The sequence below is a fragment of the Equus quagga genome, chromosome 14 (assembly GCF_021613505.1).
Source record: "Equus quagga isolate Etosha38 chromosome 14, UCLA_HA_Equagga_1.0, whole genome shotgun sequence".
NCBI classification, from domain to species: Eukaryota; Metazoa; Chordata; class Mammalia; order Perissodactyla; family Equidae; genus Equus; species Equus quagga.
In genome coordinates this window covers 39131402-39142410 of record NC_060280.1, presented here as the reverse complement: position 1 = coordinate 39142410, position 11009 = coordinate 39131402, and the positions used below count along the sequence as shown (strand labels likewise).

Below are 11009 nucleotides of genomic sequence, written 5' to 3'. Positions count from 1 at the left end.
CATATTTTTCATTTCTAAAACTTCTAAATCTCTCTTGTCTTGGTAGTCTCTTACTGCTTGCTCATTTTTATGATTCCATGTTTTATTTAACTGTTTCATTCATTCAACAAATACTTACTGAGCAGCTACAGGTGCAAGACATTGTTCTAGGTGCTGGGGCTATACTAGTGAAATAAGACAGAAAAAAAAATATCCACCCTTGGGGCCAGCCCAGTGGCGCAGTGCTTAAGTGCGAACGTTCTGCTTCGGTGGCCTGGGGTTCACCGGTTCGGATCCTAAGTTCAGACACGGCACCGCTTGGCAAGCCATGCTGAGGCAGCATCCCACATATAAAGTAGAGGAAGATGGGCATGGATCTTGGCTCAGGGCCAGTCTTCCTCAGCAAAAAGAGGAGGATTGGCAGCAGATGTTAGCTCAGGGCTAATCTTCCTCAAAAAAACAAAATAAATAAAAAAATCCACCCTCATGAAGCCTATATCCCAGTGGAAGGAGAAATACAACAAACCAAACAAATTCTGCAGTATATTAAGTAATAACTGAAATGGAGAAAAAGCAAGGAATGAGGTGAGTACGAGGACAGCTGCAATTCTAAATGTGGCTCTTGTATCTTCTCTATTGGTAATTCTGATATTTGAAGTCTTTGGTGGTCTAAGTATATTACGCATTGCTTCAACTGTCAAAGCAGCTCGTTTCATTGTCTATCTGATGATCTTTGATTGTGAGCTATTTGGTTGACTAAATTCTCAGCAACTTTAGGGGCCTCCTTAAGCTTCTTCATTTTAATAGCTAGTATCCATACCAAGGGTTAACAAACTATGACTTGTGGGTCAAATATAGCCCAGTGCTTGTTTTTACAGTTTTATTAAAACACAGCCAGGGCCACTCGTTTACATATTGTCTATGGCTGCACTCACAGTATAGCAGCAGAGTTGAGTGGATGTGACAGAGACTATATGACTCACAAAGCCTAAAATATTTACTATCTGGCTGTTTACAGAAAAAAGTTTGCTGACCTCTGATCTGCAGAGATGTACACAGGAACTAACAACAAAACTGAAATGGGCACTAACATATACTGTTAGAAAAAGTGAATTTGGTACAACCTTAATAAAAACACCTTTTCATTCAATAATAAATTCTGACAAATGAGCCTAAGGAAATACACAAAGACTTGTGTGCTGGGCTGTTACTCAAAATATTATTTATAACAGCAAAAAATCAGAAGCAATTAACATGTCCAAAAAAGTATTAAATAATGGTATATTCATGGAAATGTATAAAAAGATTTATAGAAAAAGGTTCATGAATCTAAAAACTTGAAAAAATTCAGCCTTTGTATTTTACCCTGGTTCCCCTCATTTTACCCCCTACTTTATCATTATGATCACCAGGGTTTCTTCATTCCCTCTGCCTCAGGTTAACCCTTACACATGTCATCCTGGTCCAAACTCTTTTGGGATTTTTCTGGTCTTTTCTATCTTAATTTCATTCTTGTTACTGTCTCCTGTCCATAAATATAAGCAAAGCACCCTACCTTTGGGACGAAACAACTACTACTCTTAACCCTATGATATACTGAATCTACTTATCTCTCTTTAACCAATATCCTTTTAGAAAAGGGGACAATAACCAACAGTTTGGATATGTTCACTATATCTTTCATTTTTCAACCCACTGCATTTAAGCCTCTATATCCTGTCCTCTCTTGCTCTAATGATAACATTTCCACTAAGATTACTAACGGCTGGCTGCAAATCAAATGGCAATAATAGCTTTTAACTGTAAAGATAGGTTATTAAAACATTATTACAACTCTACAGAATTTTTAGCATAACTTATAAAACTATTACAGAAGAAATCACTAAGAAATAAAAACCATAGGAAATACAATTTCCAATAAAGATAAGGGCTTAGCATATGTCAAGTACTGTTCTAACTGCTTCACATGTATTAAATCATTTGATCCTCACAATAACCCTAGGAGGTAGGTGGTATTATCCCTGTTATACACACAAGGAAACTGAGGCACAGACATGTTAAGTTACTTATCCAAGGTCAGTTAGTGGCAGAGCCAAGATTTAAATTCAATTTAGTCTTAGAGCTTACACTTAATCACTACATTACATAGCTCTCCCCAGTTAAGTGTCCTACAAATAATGATCATTACAAAAATATAAGGCATAATTGTCTTACTTTCAACATTTCTTTTCAACACAATGAAAATAAACTAAAATAAACACACAGCTTTACAAAAATAAATTTTTATTAAAAGCAGTAGAGTCTGAGCAGGAGACAGTACAAAGAGTGTAAACAATGTAAACATCACTACATTCAGCTCAGCCTGATTGAACGCTGAAAGACAACTCTAAATGCTCTATGTGCCCTTACTAGCAAGATACATTAATTCTATTGTACAGAGAAAACACACTCTAATTTTGATTAGGAAAAGTATTTTATCGAAGTCGGTCCCAGCGCCAAATACTGGCATCATCACACACAGCTATAAGAATGCTGCTATCCCTGCTAAAACTGGTTTGTCGGATAGCAGCACCACATTTATGATGAGTCAATGTTGTACATCTAGGGAGAAAACAGGACAGCAAGTTAAATACGACACATACATAATGTTGTCAATATCTAACTTAAAACAATGATTTAGAAAATGAATAGATATTCTAAGTCATTTAGGAAAGCATTCAAAACCAGAATATACTTCACTAAGAGCTCAATTTCCAATTTCACAAAATTGGGGTATATTTTAAATTCAAGAGGCACCATATAGCTTACATAAAAAGAGAAATAGTTTGTCAGCAAAGTACTCATGAAAAACAGTCATTATTAGAATAAAAAAGAAATACTGAGATGTGTAAATGTTACAAATGATTTAAGGATGGCATTGCAAGTATCATTACTTCCTCTATATTGGCATAACATTTTGGAGAACAAGGCAGAAATTATGAACAGGAATTTCTAAATACTTACTTGGCTTTATGAGGATCTTCTACTTCTAAATCCCAAACATAAAGTTTGCCAACCTGATTGCCCAATGCAAGCATCTGTATAAACATTTTTAGAAACATCAAATTATTAAAATAAGCTATAAAGATTTCAAGCAATCCTAAGCATCTTTCTTATTTCGGAAAAACTCAACTCCTGCCTCCGGCTATGCTCTTGATTATTTCTTTGCATCTTACATTTCTGATCAGTGAATGGAGATAAGAGCAACACTAACGCTTACAGAGGTGTAGTGTAAATTAAGAAGGCATTTGCAAATTTATGAAGGGCTTTACATAAGAAAAAGATCAATACTCTAATCACCAAAACATTAAATCTTAGTAATAGATGTTATGGAAAGTAAACACCTAACTGCCACCACTGAAACCTATCAATTTCATTTATAATAAGCACTACAGATGGCACGCAGAGCCATAAGGGAAGAATAAATAACGTCAAAGGCCAAAGCAATGAATACAAAACACCAAGGTAGATTCTTAAAGGAAACAAAACACAGACGCACAACAGAGAAAACTAAAATCGCCATAGTTTTAAGTCAAATAGTATCAAAATATAAAAATATGTTGCTACCTTTTGCCAGAAATCCATAGAAAACCTCATGTACCAAATGTCACATTGGCTGTAATCAAATCGCCCAAGAATAGTCACATTAGACTCACTGGGTTTAATTTTATCTATATCATCTTCCATTTTGCCAGGTTTCCAGCACACGATGGCATTTTCACAAGACTTTAAAAAGAGAGATGGAGAAATGAGAAAAAAGGAAATTGTTACTTGTAGAACTGAATTTTAAATATTAAAAACAAAGCTTTCTCTCTACTATCATTTTAGAATTGGCAGCTCTTAGAACATAGTTATCCATCTACTAAGTACAGTGATATACATTCATTTATATTTACAGTCAATGTTCACACTTGAGGACAAGAAGTCTGATTATCAACAGATTTTGACAGTACGAAAGCATTACACTGTCTGGAATATTCATTTTGGAAGTCACAATTTCTCTTCCAATCCAAAGCAAACTCAGCTCTAGACACTTTAGCATCCAGAGTCTTGAAGTGTTTTATAACAAAGGTAAATTACAAACATCGCATTAGAATACATGGTTCTTCAGTATGGCCCCTGCTTACTTCACTAGTTTCATCTTTTCCCATCCCACTGCCCACTCCACTTCTAACTCCACGTGGTTCCCTTTATCTGGTTAACTATTATTGCTCCATCCCCAGTGTCTGCACTATATGGTAGGTGCTCAGTAGATGTCACAGGAAAGCTACTGAGTTCATAGAAAGGGCTTCAGAGATCAGATTATATAGAAGGCAATAAAAGCAGTGGTTTAACATCAAGACATTGATATGGGGACGGGACTGAAATAGGCTGAGTTACACCTTCCCTATCCCGTAACATCGAACCTTTGCACATATTCTACTTAAGCAGCAAGTGGTAAGGAATATGATGGAAGAAAAACTGCACAACAATGGGCACTATTCAGACTACTGTGTAAATCAGTGGTTTGCCCATTACGGGACATTTAGCAATGTCTCTGGCCTCTAGTCAATAGAGGCTGGAGACGCTGCTGAACACCTTCCAATGCACAGGACAGCCCCTCCCACAAAAAAGAATTATCTGACCCAACTTCAACAGGGCCAGGATTGACAAACCCTGATGGAGGTGAAGAGTGCCTCCTGGAGTTTTATAGGACACGGCCTACAGGATCACATGTGGCAGCCCTGTGGGGTTCACTGGCATTTAAACAGTTTAACAGCAGGGCCACAGTAAGATTAGGGAGGGGACAACACTTTTTACTTCTCTTTTTTAGATTATAATTTCTTTACTGTAAAGTACTTTAGAGCTCACCTAGTCTGATGACTCTTAACTAAGTGCATAACTGGGTCAAGAGCCTGCAGAGTTTTCTCAAAATACTCAGCGTGGCCCCAACCCTACTGAATGAGAATCTCTGAGAGGGGAGGCTGAAGCAGAAGAACTGTAAAATAAGTCTTCAAGTGCTTCTTACTGTCTACACCAGTAATGGAACCTTAATTAACAGAGTTCCCTCATGGAGAACTAAAGCATAGGGAAGTAAAAAGAATTAGCCCATGCTAACGGATGGCGGCAGTTGAAAATCATCTAGAGAGATTTTTAAAATTACAAATTCCCAGGTCCTTGTGCCAGATTTAGAATTTCTGGGGGTTGAAGCCTAGTAATCTACTTTTACAATGTTCTCCCAATGATTCTGATGCAGAGTCAGATTTGAGACCACCAATAATTCATTCAGTTCAGCTTCTCACCTAAAATGCAGAAACCCTTTTCTATCATCTGATTAAGTTCCAAGAGCTAAAATTTTAGATCTACTGCTTTTTACTTCTGCTTCCAAAACAATGGAGTAGATGTACTTTCCGCCATTTGTCCCACTAAGTACAGCTTAAAAGTCTGAATAGCAAATATAAAGCAAACATAAGTCTCTGAGAGGAACAGAGAAGGCAGATTGATTAGGAACCCTGGGCACGAAGGACGCTGAGTTCCCTGGTTTTCTTTTGCCTCATTTTACGTATCCCAGACTGAACTCTACGGAGGCAGCAATTCAGCAATGCTAATTGGTCAAGACAAAAAAAGCTTTAACAAAAGCCTGTTCTCTCTAGCGAAAGGACCAGGAAAGTGGCAACCTAGCAAGAGAGAAAATTTTCAAACACTCTACTCCAGCCAAATATCACTGAAACAACTGTGGACCTGGCCCCACACGAATCAGCAAAGGCCCAGGGGGGAATCCTTCTCAGGTGGTAACTAAGCACCTCAAGTGTATACCCCTGACTGCCCCCTACCTCTCATGGTAATGAGGTGACTCCTCCTCTCTGGTTAGGGCCCTCCTCCTCTCAAAAGAGGTCCAGGGGAGAGTCAGAATGTTCACAACCACCCATTACCTGCAGTGCCAGTGGAGACCACCTAGGGAGCATTATTCAGGCATCCCAGCCTCCCCCAGCTAGGGTGGTATCACCTGAGGCCCAGTGGAAAGCCTGTTCTCCCACCCCAGCAGTAATGAGATACCATCACCAAGTCAACCAAGTGAGGAACCTGGACTTCCCGTGCCACCTGCCAATCATGAGGCAATGCTCCCCTTCCCCAGCTGAAAATTTATCAGAGGAAGCCTGCTGTAGGAGATCTAAGTAAAATCCAGAGTCCCATAATACCCCCAAATCCAGATCTCAGTTAAAAATCACTTGTCATACCAAGAAATATAAAAATCTCAACTCTAATGAGAAAAAAATCAATAGAATGTCAACAGAGGTGGGAACTATCTGACAAGGATTTTAAAGCAGCCATCATAAAAATCCCTCAATGGGCAATTACAAACAGACTTTAAACAGTAAAAAAGTCTCAGCAAATAAATAAAAGATAAAAATCAAATGGAAATTTTAGAACTGAAAAAAACTATAACCAAAATAAAAAACAACTGAAGGAGAGAAGAGGAGAGATGAAAGAGTAAATCTAAAGTTAGAACAACAGAAATTACCGAATTTGAACAAGAGAAAACAGACTAAAAAAAATGACAGTCTCAGCGACCAGACAAAAGATCTAACGTTCGTATCATTAGAGTTCCAAAAGGAGGCGAGGAACAGAAAGAGGCTGAAAAAGAATTTTGGTAATGACTGAAAAGTTCCCAAATTTGGGACAAATCATGTCCCCAAAAGACATAAACCTACTACAAATTCAAAAAGCTGAGTGAATCCTAAAAAGACAAATTCAAAGAAACCCATATCAAGATACTTCATAGTCAAACTTCAGAAAACTAAAGACAAAAAGTCCTTAAGTAGTTAAGACAGACAGAACTTCTTACCTATAGGAGAAAAATAATTCCAATGATGGCAGATTTCTCATCAGAAACCATGGAGACTGGGAAGAAAGGGCACAACACCTTTCAAATGTTTAAAGAAAAGAACTGTCAACATGAAATCCTACAGTCAGTGACTATACCTCTCAGGAATGAAGGTGAAATGAGGACATTCTCAGATTAAGAAAAACTAAGAAAATCTGTTCACCAGCAGACTTACCCTAAAAGAATGGCTATAGTAAGTTTTATGAACAGAAAGGAAACGATATAAGAAGGAATCCTGGAACATTGGGAAGGAAAAAAGAAAAATAGAAAAAGCAAAATGAGTAAATACAATATTATTCTTTTCCCCTTGATTTTTTAAATTATGTTTGATGGTTGAAGCAAAAATTGTAATATTATTTGATGTAGTTCTCAACTGTAAAGGGAATATTTAAGAAAATTATATTATAAATGGAGGCAAAGTGACATAAAGGGAAGTAGGGTTTCTACACTTCAGCTGAAGTGGTAAAATGTTGATGTATAGTAGACTGATATATATATCACATGCACATGACAAATAGTGTAACATCTAGAGCAAACACCAAAAAAGCTGCACCAAGAAATATACTCAAAAATACTATAGATAAACCAAAATAGAATTCTAAAATATGTTCACATCACCTATAGGAAGTTGGGGGGAAAATACCCAAAGAAATAAAAAAATGAAAAAAAATTAAATGGCAGATTTAACATAATAATTGGTAGGTTAAGGATCGAATATAAATGGTCTGAATACATCAACTAAAAGACACTTTGGCAGAGTGGATTAAAAAAAATATGACCCAACCATATGCCATCTACAAGAAACTCACTTCAGATATAACAATACACGTAGATTAAAACTAAAAGGTTGGGAAAAGATATACCACGCAAACATTAATCAAAAGAAAGCAGGAATGGCTGTATTACTATAAGATAAAGAAGATATCAAAGCAAAGAAAATTGCCATAGATAGAGATGGACATTACATAATGGTGAAAGGGTCAAGCCACCAAGACGTAGCAATACTAAGTGTGTATGCACCAACCAACAGCACTGCAAAATGTCATAGAACTGAAAGGGGAAAGGTAAAAATCCACAATTACAGCTGGAGACTTTAATACCTGTCTCTCAGTAATTGATAAAACAAGTAGATAGAAAATCAACAAAGACATAGAAGAATTCAGCCATACCATCGATCACCAGGCTCTAAGTGACATTTACAAAACACTCCACCCAACAGCAGAATACACATTCTTTTCAAATTCCCATGGAACATACTCAAAATGGGGTCATAAAACAAATCACAAAAATTTAAAATAATCAAATTTATAAATAGGACATTCTGACCACAATGGAATCAATCAGAAATCAGTAAGAGAAAGATAAGAAAATCTCCCAACACCGAGAAACTAAACATTTCATATCAAAATTTATGATATGAAGCTAAAGCAGTGCTGACAGGTAAAGTTATAGCAGCAAATGTTCACATTAGCAAAGTGTCAACTCAAAATAAGCTGCCACCTTAAGAAACAGGTAAAAGAAGAGCAAAATAGACTCATAGCAAACAAAAGGAAAGAAAGAAGATAAGAGAGAACAAAAAATTAACAAACACCTAGCAAAATGGACAAAGGAGAAAAATTACCGATTTCAAGAATGAAACAGGGATTATTACTAGAGACCTTGCAGATATCAAAGAACAATAAGGGAATACTTAAAATTTATGTAAATTTCACATTACATGTAATGGACCAATTCTTCAACCAGCACAAACGACCACAATTCACCCAATGTGAAATATTTAATTTGAAAAGCCCTTTAACTATTAAGGAAACTGAATTTGTAATTTTAAAATTCCCCCTCAAAAATATCTAGGCCCAGACAATTTAACTGAAGAATTCTACTAACCATTGAAAGAAGAATTAACACCAATTCCATATAATCTCTTCCAGGATGTAGGATGGAAGACTTATAAATTCATTTTATGAAGCCAATATTATCAATACCCAAATAGACAAAAGGTAGAAAAAAGAAAACTTAAGACAACTATCATGCCTCATGAATACAGACACAAAAATCTTTAACAAGATATTAGCATATAGAATTCAGCAACAAATAAAACAAATTATACAGCATGACCAAGTAAATTTATTCCAGGGATACAAGGCTGGATCAATATTCAAAAACCAATCAACACAATCCACTACATTAAGAGGCAAAAGCTAAGAATAACCACATAATCATATCAAATGACACAGAAAAAGCATCCAACAAAATTCAACACACATTCATTATAAAACTTGCAAAAGGGGGCCGGCCCTGTGGCCGAGTGGTTGAGTTCACACGTGCTCTGCTTCGGTGGCCCAGGCTTTCACCAGTTCGGATCCTGAGCATGGACATGGCACCGCTTATCAAGCCATGCTGAGGTGGCATCCCACATGCCACAACTAGAAGGACCCACAACTAAAAATACACAACTATGTACTGAGGGGCTTTGGGGAGAAAAATAAAATCTTTAAAAATAAATAAACAAAACTCCCAAAAAATCAGGAAAAAGGGAGAGTTCTCAACTTGATAGAGAACATGTACCAAAAACATACAGCTAATATACATAATTGTGAAAGACTGAGTTCTTTCCCCCTTAACTTCAGAAACAAGGATGTCTGCTCTTAACACTGCCATTCAACATAGGATGGGAAGTTTGCCAGTGCAATAAGGCAAGAAAAGGAAACAAAAAGCATCCAAATCAGAAGGAAACATATAAAACTCCTTATTTGCTGCTGATGATGGTCTACTTAGAAAATCTCAAGTAATTACCCAAAAAAACCTCCTAGAACTAATACGCAGTTAGCTATGTCCCAGGATTCAAGATTAATATGCAAAAATCAACTGTATTTCTACATACTAGCAATGAACACATAGAAATGGAAATTAGAAATACCATTTATAATCACTCAAAAAAAGAGAAAGATAGAGATCTAAGAAAGCACGCACAAGACTCTATGCTAAAAACTACAAAATGATGATAAAAATCAAAGAAGATCTAAGTAAACGGAGAGACATACATTCTTGGATTCGAGGACTAAGCAGAATAAGACATTAATTCCCTACCAAATTGATATATAGGTTTAACACAATTCCAATCAAAATCCTCCCTCCCCACAAAACATCCCAGGAAGATTTTTTATAAATGCTGACAAGATTATTCTAAAATATATATGGAAAGGCAAAGGAACTAGAATAGCTAAAATAATTTTGAAAAAGAATAATAAAGTGGAAGAAAGAGCTCTACCAATTCCAAGATTTATTACAGAGCTACAGTAATCAAGACTATGTTTGTAGTACTGGTGGAGGGAACAGATAGAAAAACCAGAAATAACCTCAAACAAGTACGGCCAAACGATTTTTGACAAAGGTGCAAAAGCAATTCAAAAAAGAAAGGATAGTCTTCAACAAATGGTGCTAGAACAACTGGCTATCTATAGGTAAAAAATGAGCTTCCATCTAAGCCTCATACAAAAATTAACATAATATGGATCATATATTTAATATAAAACATAACACTATAAAACTTTTAGAAGAAAACACACGAAAAAATCATTAGGATTTAGGCCTTAGTGAAGAGCTTTTAATCACAACATCAAAAGCATGATCCATAAAATAGTATTTTTAAAAAAATCAATAAATTGAACATCAAAATTAAAACCATTTGCTCTGCAAAAGACCCTGTTAAGAGGATGAAAAGACAAGCTACAGACTGGAAGAAAATATCTGCAAACTACATATCTGACATAGGATTCATATTCAGAATATATTAAGAACTCTCAAAACTCAACAGAAAAAAAAACAAAAAACAAAAAACAAAAACCAATCCAATTAGAAAATGAGCAAAAGATATGAAGAGACATCATCGAAAAGGATATATGGATGGTAAATAAGCACATGAAAAAGATGTTCAACATCACTAGCCGTCAGGGAAATGCAAATTAAGACCACGATGAGATATCACTACACACCTATCAGAACAGCTAAAATAAAAAATAGTGACAATACCAAATGCCGGCGAAGATTCGGAGACACTGGATCTTTCATACATTGCTGGTGGGAATGTAAAATGGCACGGCCACTCTGGAAAATAGTTTGGCAGGTT

The 11009-nt window shown here is 36.1% G+C and overlaps 1 protein-coding gene across 3 annotated transcripts in view; it reads right to left on the bottom strand.

The window, feature by feature from the left end:
• Positions 1-2245: 2245 nt before the first annotated feature.
• EED (embryonic ectoderm development) overlaps positions 2246-11009 on the bottom strand; it is a 29671-nt gene continuing 20907 nt past the window's right edge. For 2 of the 3 annotated variants that reach the window (XM_046637874.1, XM_046637876.1), the window contains 4 exons: positions 10913-10987; positions 3586-3744; positions 2983-3056; positions 2246-2580 (listed from right to left, as the gene is read on the bottom strand). In XM_046637874.1, the coding sequence (XP_046493830.1) occupies positions 2454-2580; positions 2983-3056; positions 3586-3744; positions 10913-10987 (435 nt within the window). In that variant the 3' untranslated portion in view covers positions 2246-2453. The remainder of the gene's footprint in view (positions 2581-2982; positions 3057-3585; positions 3745-10912; positions 10988-11009) is intronic. The other variant, XM_046637875.1, reaches the window with a different exon arrangement.